Source organism: Eriocheir sinensis, chromosome 32 (assembly GCF_024679095.1).
Source record: "Eriocheir sinensis breed Jianghai 21 chromosome 32, ASM2467909v1, whole genome shotgun sequence".
Lineage (NCBI taxonomy): Eukaryota > Metazoa > Arthropoda > Malacostraca > Decapoda > Varunidae > Eriocheir > Eriocheir sinensis.
In genome coordinates, this window is record NC_066540.1 from 14563000 (window position 1) to 14578662 (window position 15663).

The window sequence follows — 15663 nt, forward strand, 5'->3', positions numbered from 1 at the left end:
GGTGTGTGTGTGTGTGTGTGTGTGTGTGTGTGTGTGTGTGTGTGTGTGTGTGTGTGTTATTATCAATTCAATTCTCAAAACAAACTTAAAATTAGTCTCTCTCTCTCTCTCTCTCTCTCACCTCACACCAGTAGGCAGCACCGAAGCAGCAGAGGCAGGTGTTAAATCCACAGCAGGCGACAGGTAAACTGATCCCATTGAACCACCGCTGCCACCACCACCACCGCCCATGACTGTCACACTCACCCCCCCGACACCCATACCACCATCCATCACATCGGCAGAGGTGGCGGGGGTTGAGGGCGGCTGGGGGTACCGGATGATGGTGTCGGAGAGGTGTTCCCGCTGGACGTGTGAGGAGAAGGTCACCCTCGAGTCACAGGAGAAGTTGCATTTGGAGCACACGAACCGCTGCTTGTGCTGGGAGAGGTGGGCTTGCAGGCGCGTCACCGAGGGGAAGGCCACTCGGCAGATGAAGCATTTGTACAGCTCCATCTTGTCGCCAGTCTCGTCATTCACCCCCAGGATCCTCGTCACAAGAACCTGGAGTGGGGTGAGGTTAGGTTAGGTGGGCGTTACCATCATAAAGTCACCCTCATAAAATAATCGTCCAAGTCACTTTTCATTGATTTCCAGGTTTTTCTCTACATCAATTTTTCATCATGTGACGCCCATTTTTGTATTGTTGCCTTCGTCATTCAAGGTTCGAGTGTTGTAGAATTAGTCCTTTCATTTCTGCCTAAATCTTAAGCCAAATGAGATAATGACAGTTCTTTTCTGATGTCCTGAAAAGTAGATTATAATGACTTAGGCGGTTTGTTTACGAACGTGACGATATTACAAAACAGCTTGTCCCCAGAGCAACAAGTATGATAAGGAAGGTTGCAGGATAATCATATAGGTTGGTATTACAAGACACTTTCGATTCTCACAGCAACTATTTCTAAAGGTTAAAGAGGGGGTCAGTTGGGTTCTAATGAGTGTTTCTACAGGTTCATGGTACAGAGGAAGACTCGCACTACCACCAGGGTCATAAAACTACCCCTGGAAATGATGCCCACAACTCCTACGAAAGTCTTGTCAAATATGTGTTCTTGGGTGGCAAAATGTTTAATAATTTGAACCATAAGCTCCCAACCAATATTAGGATGGCATTACACTACATGAATCAGAAGAATAAAGAAGCTGTTGGCATAAGTGATTCCACCAAGATTGGAATATAACAAATAAAAAGAATCCTGAGAGGAGAAGCAAAAAAGTTGTTAAGCTTGAGAAACATGACATATGAAGAGATTGGGAAGATTGGGTTTGCCTACCTTGGAGGAGAAAAGAGAAAGATGTGATTGCAGCATTCAGGGTGATGAAGGAAATGAAAATGATCGACAGAGATGACCTGTTTGTATGAGGCACTAGAAACACAAGGGGACACGGAAATATAGTGAGGAAGACAAGGTGCCCACAAGACAGCTATCAGGAAACACAGCTTTCCTCATTGATGTATTGACACCTGATATGGCCTCGATATGGAGAGTTCAAGCCAAACCTTCATGAAATTTTAGCTTATGAAACTTGTACTAACTTGACAAGCTGAGATTTGGAGACAGGATCCTTGGAGTGTAGCTCACTTCCCGTATATCACAACTAGGTAAACACACACACACACACACACACACACCTGTTCAGCATGTAACCGAACACTGTAGACCATGGGGGGCGCGCCTTCCTCTCCCCCCACCCTAACCCTTCGCACCGCTCCTCCTGCCCCATAGAGAGGGAGGGGGGGCGGGGGGTCCAGGCCAGTCGAATCCTCCGTCAAATACTGTTCGTTCTGGGTCAAATCAAGGAACGCCTTCTCTTTCTCTCTCGCCTCGTTGACCAAGTTGTCGTTCTCATCCTCCAGCGGACCGCGATCGGGGAGTGGGTGAGAGTAGGCGGAGTGGTAGAGGAGTGGCGTGGGTGAGTGGTGACCGTGGTGGCTCTTGGTGGAGTAGAGGTGGTTGTTGCTGGGGTGGTGGTGAGCCGTTCCGTTTATGCTTTCGGCGGAGTGGCGGTGGTGGAGTGATTCGCCAGAGTGGGTTACAGGCCTCCACGTTGCCAGGAGTGGGTTCTGGAGGACGTGGAGTGGGTTGGAGTAGTGCTGGAGTGGGTTAGGGTAGGATTTTGTCCCTAAAACTCCACCTTCTCCACTTCCTCTGATCCCTTCCTCTTCATATTCTTCATCTCTTCCTCTTCCTCCTCCTCCTCCTCCTCCTCCAGTCCAACTTAAATCCAAAGGCAATCCAGTTCCTTCCTCCTCCTCCACTTCATGGCGCTCCTCTTCTTCCTCCTCCTCCTCCTCCTTCTTAATCTGCTCCTTGTCCTCTCTCCTCTTTTCTTCCTCTTCCTCTTCTTCTCTTCCTCTTATAAACTGGAAGGGAAGAAAATGATTATTATTATTATTATTATTATTATTATTATTATTATTTGTAGTAGTAGTAATAGTCTCATTATTAGTATTTATTTAACCTTATTTCATTGCATTGCTGAGAGAGAGAGAGAGAGAGAGAGAGAGAGAGAGAGAGAGAGAGAGAGAGAGAGAGAGAGAGAGAGAGAGAGAGAGAGAGAGAGAGAGAGAGACAAACACATGCATAACTAAACAATAACATTCCCCCCCCAAAAAAACGCCCAACTGTCAACTAAAAAAACCGCCCAACTGTCAACAACCGAAAAACCCGCAACCCCCAACTGTCAACTCAAAAACCCGCCCAACTGTCAAACCCCCCCCCAAAAAAAACCGCAACCACCCAACCGTCAACAACCCAAAAATGCACCCAACTGCCAACAACCCCAAAACGCAACCCCCCAAACATCAACAACCCTAAAAAAACACGCCCAACTGTAAAAAACAACAACAACAACAACAACTTCCCCCCTAACAAAACCCACCTTGACTATCGTAGCGGCGTCCTCCCCCCTCCCGCGCCTCTTGCCGTGGGGGGCGGGGGAGGAGGGGGCGTGGGGGTAGGGGTGTGGGGCGATGGTGGGGGGTGGGGGTGGTGCTGCTCTCTTGCCCCCCACTAGTGCTCCATTCACAAGCTGGTGGGAGAGAGAGAGAGAGAGTTATATGGGGTGGTGGTAGTAGTAGTATTTATAGTAGTAGTAGTGGCAGTAGTAGTGGTAGTTGTGGTAGTAGCAGTGGTAGTAATGGTGGTAGTGGTAGTAGTAGCAGCAGCAGTAGTAGTAGTGGTAGTAGTAGTAGTAGTAGTAGTAGTAGTAGTAGTAGTAGCTAGTAAAAAGATGCATTTAAAAGTTAAGAAAGGGAAAAGAAAGGAAGAGAAGGAAAGCAGGAGGAAGGAATATGAGAAAAGGGAAGAGAAAAAAGAAAATCAAGGAAGGAGAAGGGACGAAGGGAAAAGGAAAGGAAGGGAAAAGAGAGACTAAGGAAGGGAAACGAAGGAGAGAAAATTAAGGGAAGGGAGGGGAAGGGACGAACTAAAAGGGAAAAGGAAGGGAAAAGAAAGTCTAGGGAAGGGAAACGAAGGAGAGAAAATTAAGGGGAGGGAAAGGGAAGGGACGAAATAAAAGGGAAATGGAAAGGAAGGGAAGGGAAGACAGTATTAAAGGTAGGTAATAAGTTAACACACATACGAACACACACATACCTGGCAATGAACAAGTATGTGGGCGTTGAATGACCTCTTACTCTTGAAGGCCTCTTGACACACTGGACAGATGTAAGAGGAAGAGGAAGAGGAGGAGGAGGAGGAGGTAAGGGAAGAAGAGGAGAGAGATGATCCACCACTCTGCCCCTTCTCTCTCTTCCTTCGTTCCTCCTCTTCCTCCTTCTCCTCTTTCCTCCACTTCTTTGTAATGGCACTCCTCTTTCTCTCCTCTTCTTCCTCTTCCTCCTCTTCCATCTTCCTCTTTCTCACAATGGCACGGTTTGCAGTCTCCTCCTCCTCCTCTCTCTCCTCTTCCTCCTCCTTCACACATAACCTCTCCTCCTCCTCCTCCTCCTCCTCTTCCTGCATAATCTTGGCACTCCGTTTAACGCTTATGGCACGTGTTGGGGAGACGCGCCCCCTTTTGGCACTATATTCTGTGGTGGGGGCGTGAGGTGGGGGGTTGGAGGGGGTGAGGGGTCTGGGGGGGCTGTCTCTCTCCCCCTTCCCCATTAACCCCCCCAGCATGACCACCTCCCCGTTCTGAGGTACTCTCCCCCCCTCCATTATCGTGGTGGGGGTGAGGTTGGGGGGCGTGGAGGGGCTGGGGGGGCGGGAGGGGGTGTTTTCGTCTTGCTCTCCTCCTCCATGTTTTCTCTCCTCCTCTTCCTCCATCACCTCCATTATCTCTTCTGTTTCCTCCACTTCTCCTTTTCCTTCTTCTCCATCCGTCTGTTCATCTGAAAAAGGCGAGGAGAAAAAATTATTACCAATATTATTATTAGTAGTACCTAGTAATAGTAGTAGTAGTAGTAATTTTGGTGGTAATGAAGGCAGTCACATAATAATAGTAGTAGTAATGGTGGTGGTGGTGGTAGTAGTGGTGGTGGTGGTGGTGGTGGTAGTAGTAGTAGTAGTAGTAGTAGTAGTAGTAGTAGTAGTAGTAGGGTCAGGTTCCCTACACAAGTATCAGTCACGTAGGATCAATACAGGACCCAGCCCCCCCCCCCCCCCCCCACACGCCCATACACCCCCATACTGAGAGAGAGAGAGAGAGAGAGAGAGAGAGAGAGAGAGAGAGAGAGAGAGAGAGAGCGCACGTGCACACCATCGATTCCCCCCTCTCTCTCTCTCTCTCTCTCTCACACACACACACACACACACACACACACACACACACACACACCATATTAATTACCGAACACGTGTGTCTGTATTTATTTATTTCTCCACATGCTCTGAACTACAACTATCACCACCACCACCACAGCTGCTACAACAACAGCAACTACTACTACTACTACTACTACTACTACTACTACTACTACTACTACCACTAATACTACCACTAATACTAATACCACTACCAAAAATTTATGCTACTACTACTACAATACAACTAAACACACACACACACACACACACACACACACACACACACACGTACGTACATAATAAGTTTTGCACAGGTAAAAACGCACGACACCATAAACACACACACACACACACACACACACACACACACACACACACACACACACACACATATGTTAAGTGTACACGTGGCAAATTGTGTTTACGTACATGATTAAATTTACACACGCGTGCACCTTCCCCCTGCCTCTCTCTCTCTCTCTCTCTCTCTCCAAACAAAAAACAAACAAAAAAACAATAAGGGATTTGAATATATATACACCGTTTGTAGTAGTAGTAGTAGTAGTAGTAGTAGTAGAAGAACAAGAAGTAGAAGCAGTAGTAAAGTAGTAGTAGTAGTAGTAGTAGTAGTAGAAGAACAAGAAGTAGAAGCAGTAGTAAAGTAGTAGTAGTAGTAAAAGTGGTAGTAGTGGGTGATTGTGATGAGGAAGAAGAGCAGAAGGAAAATAAGAATAAAAATGAGGAAGAGGAAGAAAAATAAGAGGATGATAAAGACAAGAAGAGGAAGAGGAGGATCAGGAAATGCCATAATGTTACAAACCAATTATTTCACACGTACGTTCTTGAGAGAGAGAGAGAGAGAGAGAGAGAGAGAGAGAGAGAGAGAGAGAGAGAGAGAGAGAATAACACCAATAAAATGAGAAAAAATAATAATAAAAATTGTTAATAAGAAGGAGGAAGGGGTGGAATATTCGTCAGAGGAAGAGAAGGAAAAATAGAAGGAAAGATTAGCAGTATTAGGAGGAGGAGGAGGAGGAGGGATGAGAAGAAAAATAGGAAGAAGACGAAGAGGAAGAAGAAAAACAGAAGTGAATAAGGGAAGGAAGAAGTAGAGATGATGTAGAGGAGGAAGAGGAGAAGTAATAAAAGATGAAGGAATGGGAGTAAGAGGGAAAAAAGAAGTATGGAAAGAAGAAAAGGTAGAAAAAAAACGAGGAGGAGGAGGAGAAGGAAGAGAAGTAATGATATATGAAGGAAGATGAGGGAGTAGAGGAAGAAGAAAAAAAAAGCTATGCAGTATTAGGAATGGAAGAAGAAGTAGAGAAGAATGAAGAGGAGGAGGAGGATAAGTAGCAAAATATAAAGTAGAAGAAGGAAGAGGAGGAAGAAGAAAAAAGTAGAATTAGGAATATTGGAAGAAACTGGAGTAGAAAAGAAAGAAGAGGAAGAGAAGGAGGAGGAGGAGGAGAAAGAGAAGATAGGTGGTCTGTAAAAGATGAATTAATAGTAAGAGGATGAGAAAAAAAAGAATAAGGAATAGAAGCAGAAGTTAAAAAGAACGAAGAGGAGGAGGAAGAAAAGATGAAAGAATAAGTAAGAAAAAAGAAAGAAAAGGAAGAAGAAGAGGAGGAGGAGGAGGATGGGTGGTGGTGGTGGAGGGGTAGGTGGTAGGCAGGCAGGCAGACGGGCATCACCACCATCACCACCACTACCACCACCACACCTTCCAGCCAAAGTCAATAGCATGTCGCAAGATGTGGCAACACTGCGCCACCTTACACGGAGGGGGGGAGGGAAGGGACGTGGGAAGGAAGGAGAGGCCACGCTGGGAGAGGGAGAGGGAGGGAGGGAGGGAATGGACGTGGGAAGAAGGCTTAGATGGGAGAGGGAAGGTGAGGGAGAGGGAGAAGTGAAGAGGATGGGAGAGAGGAAGGGAGGGAGAGAAGGGAGTAGGAGGTAAGGGAAAGAGAAGGGAGTGAGAGGGAGAGGAATGAGAAAGGAAAGGGAAGGAAAATTAAAGAGTAGAAAGGGAGGAAGAAAGGGAGAGATATGCTAGGAGAGGAGAGGAATGAGAGAGAAGGAAGAGGAGTGGAGTGGAAGGGAAGAAGAGAAAGGGAGAGGAACGGTGGTGAGGGAGGAGAGGGAGAGAAGTGTGAGGTAAGAGAAGGGGGAGGAAAGAAGGGAAGACAAGGTATGAAAGGGGAGGGAAGGAGGGAAGGGAGGGGGACTGGAGGAAAAGGGGGGGGGGTAAGTGGTGGTGACGGCATTCTGTTACCATTAAACCATTCAGTATCATTATTATTATTATTATTATTATTATTATTATTATTATTATTATTACCATTATTTGTCGTTTTTTCTGGTTTTATATCGAACTGACGTTATATCACATCACTTGTACGAGGTAGAAAAAAAATTTAGCCTATGCAGTATTTATATCTATTAAATCATTCAGTATCATTATCATTATTATCATTATTTGTCGATTTTTTCTGGTTTTATATCGAATTGACGTTATATCACATCATTTGTACGAGGTAGCCTATGCAATTTTTATATCTTTTTAACTTTTTTATTAATTTTCTACGGTGGTAAAATTATGGCCTGAATCATTTTATAGCTTTTAAATGTAAATCACTTGTAAGAGGTAAAAAAAAAAAATAATAATAATAAAATGTAGCCAATGCAATTTTCGTATCTATTTTTAACTTTTTTTTCTATGATGTAAGACTGGGAAATATTGAGGTAAAATTATAACCCGAATCATTTTATAGCTTTGAAATGTCTCCCGGTTACAAGATTTTTATGTAAACGGCGTAATAATATATAGTTAGTCAGTCCAAACTATTTTTTTTTTTCAATCTTTGTTGCCCGATTGTAGGCTTTATGTAATGTGGGTAATGATAGCGCGCGGGAAGAACTGAGCTCAGCTGTGTAGCCGCGGCGCCGTGTGAGTCCAGTTGCGTGAGACATCTAGTGGCCACTCCATAAAATATCGCGTATAAGTGAAAAAAACGTGTAAATTAAACATTGATTGGGATTTTGTACCCCGCGTTATTTAAAAAACAAACGCGTAAACCAAACTCGCGTAAATCGAGTTACCTGTAATTAACTCGTCAGGTAAGAGTGCAGACTACGCAATTATTTTTAGGCTACGTACGTTTCATGATCATGTCCTGCAGTGGCTGATGATGACGATGATGTTAATTAATGTGGTGATGGAGTGTTATTGAAGTCTGGGGGAGTGGCGGTGACCTGCAGCCGCGCTTCACACACGAGCGAGAGGAGAGAGAAAAGAGGAACGGAACTGGCATGTCAGCAACGGCGTGCCTTCTTTTGAAATTTGCATGTTGAAAAATGCGTAAACTGATTATGCATAACGTCTAATCATTCAGTCATCAGGGGGAATGGCGGTGACCTACAGCCGCGCTTCACACACGAGCGAGAGAGAAAAGAGGAAAGGAACGGGCATGGCAGCAACAACGTGCCTTCATTTGAAATTTACATGTTGAAAAATGCGCAAACTGATTATTCATAACGTCTAATTACTCTGGGCCAGTTTTACAGTCCAATACACTACGTTTGTGAGCTCCCCAACCAAACACAAAACACGACCAAAACTCCTTGTAGCCCTTGTGTTTGGCGTTGAGAGAAAAAGGAGAAGGAAATTTTAGGAAACCACACAGGGAATCTCTTTATTAGTATCTGGTATTGAGTAGAAGTAACGGATCATTTTGGAGAATATAGTTTGTTTTGGGCGCTTACAATGACACGGTTTTGGACTGTCGAACTGGCCATCTGTCATCAGGGGCATACACCGAGGACGAGTTGCTTCCCCCACCCGGAGGTATACCTCTGAGCAAGACTCCAGACAAGAACCATCGACTTCTCTTATCCATGTACTCTGTGGGCGTCCCCTTGGCCTCCTCCACTCGGGGTTGTCATTTACAGAACTTGTGTAGCATGTCACATGTAGCCGGAGTGGGCGTTCATGGACTATGCAGGTAATAGGTAGGCCTCGAATCAGTCTCACAGAGTAATCGCGTTGACACACAGCCATTCCAGCGATATCCCATGATTCACACAGCCACTCCAGCGATATCCCATGATTCGGCGTAGGCCCTTATTACCTTAGGCATCAATCCGCCTCTTCAAGTCTGCACTCTGCACAGGTATCGACAACGCCACATACTTGCGTTGAGCAAATCTATCACGCTGTGGGCCAAGCAAATCATCTATCTCTAAGAAGACTTCCTCAAGACCGCCGTTGTTCTGAGCTATGTACGTTACTAAGGTATGTGAAATTTTCCAAGATCCCAATGTCCTCGCCACACATGGGCAGACTGTACCCGTACCTTGGTCTTGACCATTAAAATCGCGGGAAAGGATTGAGATGCGGCCGTGCTGTAAAAAGAGGAGAGAGAGGAGGCGAGGGAAGAAGGAAAGGAACGGCTTACCTTTGACTTTTACTCATAATGTTAATGAAATCACAGGAAATGTCATTTTTTTTTTACGTATTCGCCTACGTATGGCACCGGTAGGCTTTCTTGATGAGGCCTGATGGCCGGCCCCACCTCGTTGTGGCGCAGGCAAGTGTTTATAGTGGCACCATCTTGCATTGCCTCATGCTGCCCCCCGGAGCTCATCTTTAATCCAAGAATCTAGAGTCCGGGTTGATGGGTGGTCTTCTGGACAGCATGTGGGTAGTCTTAGGCCACTCGGCGGTGACTGAAAAATCCCGGCGTCATGTGAGAAGCGGCCATGCTTTAGAAAGGGAGATGAAAGGATTGAATGAGCATGCCTTTAGCTTTCTTACCTAACTCAAATAATTAGTTTACGAGGAGTATGAGGATGGTGTGGGAAGACGTTTAGCCCTCTGGAACCCCTGGGAAGATGCGGCCAGGGTTACAAACCAGTGAGAGAAGTGAGACTGAGGAAGTTATGAGTGTGCTTTCATCTTTATTAAGTGCTTTGAGAATGCTTTATGATCTAAGGAAATACTTGTAAGATGCGTCTGTGTCGAAAGAAGAAAAGAAAGAATAGGAGAGAAAAAATGAGCCTGCCTTAATCTTTCGTAAATAACTCGAATGATTACTGTATTGGGAGTATGAAGATGTAGTACTATAAGTGGTTTGAAAATACATTATGATCTAAGGAAATACTTGTACGATGCGTCTGTGTCGAAAGAAGAAAAGGAGAGAAAGAATGAGCAAGCCTTAATCTTTCATAAATAACTCAAATGGTTACTCTAGTGGGAGTATGAAGATGTAATACTATAAGTGGTTTGAAAATACATTATGATCTAAGGAAATACTTGTACGATGCGTCTGTGTCGAAAGAAGAAGGAAAAGGAGAGAAAGAATAAGCCTGCCTTAATCTTTCATAAATAACTCGAATGATTCTTTTTAGGAGCAGTGAGTAGCGGGCTTTTTTTTATTATTAATGTTTGCTTTTTGTGTGCCCTTGAACTGTCTCCTTTGCTGTAAAAAAAAAAAAAAAAAAAAAAAAAATTGCGTATGAAGATTTGAAAACACATTATAATCGAAGGAAATATATACTTGTAAGATGCGTCTGTGTCGAAAGAAGAAAAGAAAGGAGAGAAAGAACGAGCCAGCCTTAATCTTTCGTAAATAACTTGGATGATTACTGTATTGGGAGTATGACCTATCTTTCGGCCACTCCTCTAACTCTTTTTAGGAGCAGTGAGTAGCGGGCTTTTTTTTCACAGTTGTTTCCTTTTTTTTATGCCCTTGAACTAACTCCTATTTTTTAAAAAAAAAAAAAAAAAAAAAAAAAAAAAAAAGATGTAGTACTTTAAGTGGTTTGAAACTACATTATAATCTAAGGAAATATATACTTGCAAGATGTGTCTGTGTCGAAAGAAGATGATAAAGGCGAGAAAAAATGAGTTTCCGTTAAGATTTCATAACTCAAATGATTACTGTACTAGGAGTTTGAGGACGTTGTACCATAAGTGGTTTAAGAAATACATTATTATCAAAGGGAACACTTGTTATTTGAGGCTGGAAAACAGGAGAGAAGAAAAGGGAGAGGAAGAATGAGCTTGCCTTGAGATTTCATGAATAACTCAAATAAATAATGTATGAGGATATAGTAAGTGGTTTGACAATACATTATAATCAAAGGGAATGCTTGTAAGATGCATTGTGTCGAAAGAAATAGAGAAAGAAAAGGATAAATAATGAGTTTTCCTTAAAATTTCACTGATAACTCGCATAATTAGTGTGAGGTTGTAGGAAGGGGTTTTGGAATACATACTAACCAGAAGAAATACTTATAAGATGCATTGTGTCGAAAGAAATAGAGAAAGAAAAGGATAAATAATGAGTTTTCCTTAAAATTTCACTGATAACTCGCATAATTAGTGTGAGGTTGTAGAAAGGGGTTTAGGAATACATACTAACCATAAGAAATATTTGTAAGATGCGTGTTTAAAAAAAAAAAAAGGAGATGGAAAAGAGAAAAAAATGAGTGCCTGAATCTTTTATTAATAGGATGAAAGATTGGTGTATGGAGAATGTACCGACTTGAGAATACATTGATATCACACTAAATAGTACTTGTAAGATGCGTCTGTGCTTCGAGATAGAGGAAAAGAGAAGGAGAGAATGAACGTGGCTGAAACTCTTCTAAATGACTCAATTAATTAACGTCTGAAGTGTGTGTAAGGCTTTAATTAACAAGTGACGGCAGAATAGTACAGTTAGATCCCAGAAAGTGTTGGTGTACTGCGGCCAGGCTTCCAAAACGAGTGAGTTGTAAAGAGATGAAAGAATGAGTGTGCATGTCATCTCTTATACTACCTCAACGAATGACTGCATGAGGTGTGTGAGAATGTGTCAGGTGGTTTAGGAATATGTTTAACTCTCTGGAACCACTGGGAATATTCTGCCAGGCTTCAAAACAAGTGAGATAGTGATGAGAGAAGTGAGAAAAGAATGTGTGGTTTCATCTTTCTTAGCTACCTCAAAGACTGCATGAGGTGTGTGAGAATGTGTCAGGTGGTTCAGGAATACGTTTAGCTCTCTGGAACCACTGGGAAGATGCTGCCAGGCTTCCAAACAAGTGAGAGAAGTGAGAAAAGAATGTGTGGTTTCATCTTTCTTAGCTACCTCAAAGACTGCATGAGGTGTGTGAGAATGTGTCAGGTGGTTCAGGAATACGTTTAGCTGTCTGGAACCACTGGGAATATTCTGCCAGGCTTCCAAACAAGTGAGAGAAGTGAGAAAAGAATGTGTGGTTTCATCTTTCTAAGCTACCTCAATTAAAGACTGCATGAGGTGTATGGCCGTGCATTAGGTGGTATAAGACGTGTAGCGCTCTGGAACAACTGGGAAGATGCGTAGAGGATTCCAAAACGAGTGAAATAAATGAGAAGAGAGATGTAGAAGTGGAAGAGGAAAGAATGATTGTGCTTTTAACTTTCATAACTACCTCAACTAATGTCTGTGTGAGGTGTACGGCGGTGTTTTAATGGTTTAAGAAGACGTTTAGCCTTCTGGAAACCCTGGGAAGAGGCGGCAAGACTTCCAAAACGAGTGAGATAATTGAGTTGGTTGGGGGGGGGGGGGGGAGACGAATGAAGAATGGTGTCTAAACTTTCAACTAATGACTGTATGTGGTGTAGAAGGATGTATCAGTTGGTTTAGGAAGACGTTTAGCTCTCTGGAACCACTGGGGAAGATGTGGCCAGGCTTCCAAAACCGGTGAGAGACGAGAGAAGTGAGTGGAAAGAATGAGAGCGTTTTAACCTTCAGCTAATGAGTGTATGAGGTATATTGGGGTGTATTAAGTTTAGGAAGATGCGGCCAGACTTCCTTTGGGTGTATTAAGTTTAGGAAGATGCGGCTAGACTTCCATAAGTAGTGAGAAGAGAGAAGTGAGAGAGGAAGGAATGAGCGTGCTTCTAAATTACATAACTACCTCAATTAATGACTGCATGTATTGATGGTATAGGAAAACGTTTAGCTCTCTGGAATCACTGGGGAGATGTGGCCTGGCTTCCAAAACGAGTGAGAAGTGACATTGGTGGGAGATGAAAGAATGAGTGTGCTTTTAACCTTAATAACTACCTCAACTAGTGACTGCATGAGGTGTATTAATGGTATAGGTAAAGGTTTAGCTCTGTGGAATCACTGGGGAGATGTGGCCTGGCTTCCAAAACGAGTGACAAGTGACAGACAGTGGTGGGAGATGAAAGAATGAGTGTGCTTTTAACCTTAATAACTACCTCAACTAGTGACTGCATGAGGTGTAAGGCGTCGTATTAATGGTTTGGGAAAAAGTTAAGCTCTCTAGAACCGCTGGGAGTGAGATACAGTATTAGGAGACAATGGAATATGTGCTTATAACTGCTTAGGGTGTATGGAGGTGTAATAAGTGGTTTAGAATGACATTTAGCTCTCTAGGACCACTGGGGAGATGCGACCAGGCTTCCAAACCAGTGAGTGAGAAGAGTGAACCAGTGACGTGACAATTGATATCCTTTTCGTCTCTCTTAACAATCTCAACTAACAACTGTATAAGGATGTATTAGGTGGGTTAGGGAGACGTTTAGCTTTCTGGAACCACTTTGAAGATCCGGCCAGGCTTCCAAACCAGAGTAAAGTGAGACGAAAGAATGAATGTGCTTTTAACCTTCAACTTATGACTGTATTAGGTGTATTTGAGTGTATTAATGGTTTAGGAAGGCGTTTAGCTTTCTGGAACCACTTTGAAGATGCGATCAGTCTCCCAAAACCAGAGATGAAAAGAGTGGGACAAGAAGTAATTAGTGTGCTTTTAACTTTCAACTAATGACTATATGAAGTGTATGGCGGTGTATTGATGGTTTGGGAAGACGTATAGCTTTCTGGAACCACTAGGAAGATGCGGCCAAAACCATTGAGAGGAGAGACATAGACAGATGTATAGTTTAATTAATGTTTTTCATCATTCATAACTACCTCAACTAGTGACTCTATGAGGTGTTTTAGGAAGACGTTTAGCTTTCTAGGACCACTGGGAAGATGCGGCCAGGCTTCCAAACCCAGTGAGAGGAGAAGTGCGAGCCTCTGGGAGCGGCGACGTGGCAACGCAGCGCGCGGTCGCCACCTCAACACGCACAAATGCCATCACTCACCCCCGCGCTGCCAACACTGCCGCGCCCACGCCCTCCCCACGCCTGCACCCACGCCTGCACCCGCGCCCACGTCCACCCACACACGTCTACACATTCTCTCCCTTCAACACAAGTCCCGAGATCAGCGTGCAAGGCCAGGAAATGGATAAAAAGGGGGAACGTGTCAGGGGTTAGCACGTGCAGGGAGGGGGTTGGCAACACTGGGTGCACTTGTTCCTGAGAAGACCCCGAGGGAGAGGAGGGAGAGAGGGAGGGAGAGGAAGAGGGAGGGAGGGATGGACTGCTGCTGGACATCTCTCTCTCTCTCTCTCTCTCTCTCTCTCGTGAAATATAAGTAAATAACAAAGTATATTTAAATCCTAAAGGAATGTCAATGAACGTTTTAAAGGTTTATTATTACTATTATTACTACTACTATTACTATTTCACCCCCAATACAGGTAGTGGAGGGGAGTGGGGGGGGGTAGGTGTAAAAGGGGGGGGGTGAGGGTGATGGGGGGGCGTGGTTACCCACAATCCTCCCTTACCTACTCGCCCAACCGCCCCCAACACCCTCCTCTTGTCTTTCTTCTTTCTTCTTTTCTCTCTTCCTCCACCTCCTCTCTTGTTTTTTCCTATTTCTCCTTTTCCTTTTTGTTTTTCTTGTCTATTTTTCCTCTTTCTCCTCCTCTCCTCTTTTCTTTCTATTTTCCTATTTCTCCTTTTCCTCTTTTTGTTTTACTTGTCTTTATTTTTTTATCTTTTTCCTTCTCTTCTATTCTTCATCTTCCCTTGTCTTTCTATTTTCCTATTTCTCCTTTTCCTTTTTGTTTTTCTTGAATTTATTTTTCCTCTTTCTCCTCTCCTATTCCTCATCTTCTCTTGTCTTTCTATTTTCCTCCTCCTCCTCCTCCTCCTCCTCCTCTCTTATTTCTCCTTTTCCTCTTTTTTGTTGCTTCCTCCTCCTTCTCTCGTCTTTCGCTTTTTCTTCTTCCTTTTCCTCCTCTTATATTCCTCATTTTGTTCTCTCATTCTCCTTTCCTTTCGTCTTTCTATTTTTCCTCTTCCTCCTCTCCTATTCCTCTTCTCCCCGGCTCATTTTCTCGTGTCTTCTTCCTCCTCTTCTTGTCTCCCTCTCTCCCTCCTCTTCCTCTCGCTTTTCGTCTTTCCTGTTGACTTTCGTTATTCTTTTGTTTCCCTCCACTTCTGTTACCTCTCCCTTCTTTCCTCCACCTCCTTTTCTATCTCTTCTTATCTCTTGTTCTTTCCCTTATTTCCTCTTAGTATTCACCCAGTTATCCCTTTCTTTTTCCTCTCCTGTCCTTTCTACTTCTATCTTTTCCTCTCTTCTTCCTTCTCTTTATCTCCCCTTCTGTGTTGCTTCCTTCTTTTCCTCCTGTTTCCCTTTGATCTTTCTGGTCATATGTTCTTTCCTTTCCTATTCTGTAAATAAATCTTTAAATCTTCACTTCTCGGGATATATTCCTTTCCTAATAATCTCTCAATAATAATAATAATAATAATAATAATAATAATAATAATAATAATAACAATGTTTTTTCTCTTAACCTTAGTCACGATCATGTTAGGGAGTGGTTTAGTTACGTAGCGTAGATGTACAAAAAATGTTATAGTACGGTATTAAAAGTATATAGGAGTGGTAATGGTGGGAGTGGTGGTAGAGATTGCAGCACACACACACACACACGGAAAACAGGTTCACACACAACCGCACATGCACTCAAA

At 43.5% G+C, this 15663-nt stretch overlaps 1 protein-coding gene and 1 long non-coding RNA gene across 3 annotated transcripts in view; both read right to left on the bottom strand.

The window, feature by feature from the left end:
* LOC127006204 (uncharacterized) overlaps positions 1–15663 on the bottom strand; it is a 33609-nt gene that overhangs the window by 14255 nt on the left and 3691 nt on the right. For both annotated transcript variants that reach the window (XM_050875784.1, XM_050875783.1), the window contains exons 2-5: positions 3642–4381; positions 2926–3075; positions 1676–2407; positions 122–543 (exon numbers count right to left, since the gene is read on the bottom strand). In XM_050875784.1, coding sequence (XP_050731741.1) covers positions 122–543; positions 1676–2407; positions 2926–3075; positions 3642–4325 — 1988 coding nt within the window. In that variant the 5' untranslated portion in view covers positions 4326–4381. The remainder of the gene's footprint in view (positions 1–121; positions 544–1675; positions 2408–2925; positions 3076–3641; positions 4382–15663) is intronic.
* On the bottom strand, positions 7152–15619 carry LOC127006212 (uncharacterized). Its single transcript, XR_007759261.1, has 3 exons — positions 13036–15619; positions 12077–12877; positions 7152–11929 (listed from the first exon to the last, which is right to left on the bottom strand). It is a non-coding gene; the product is annotated as an uncharacterized LOC127006212 (long non-coding RNA).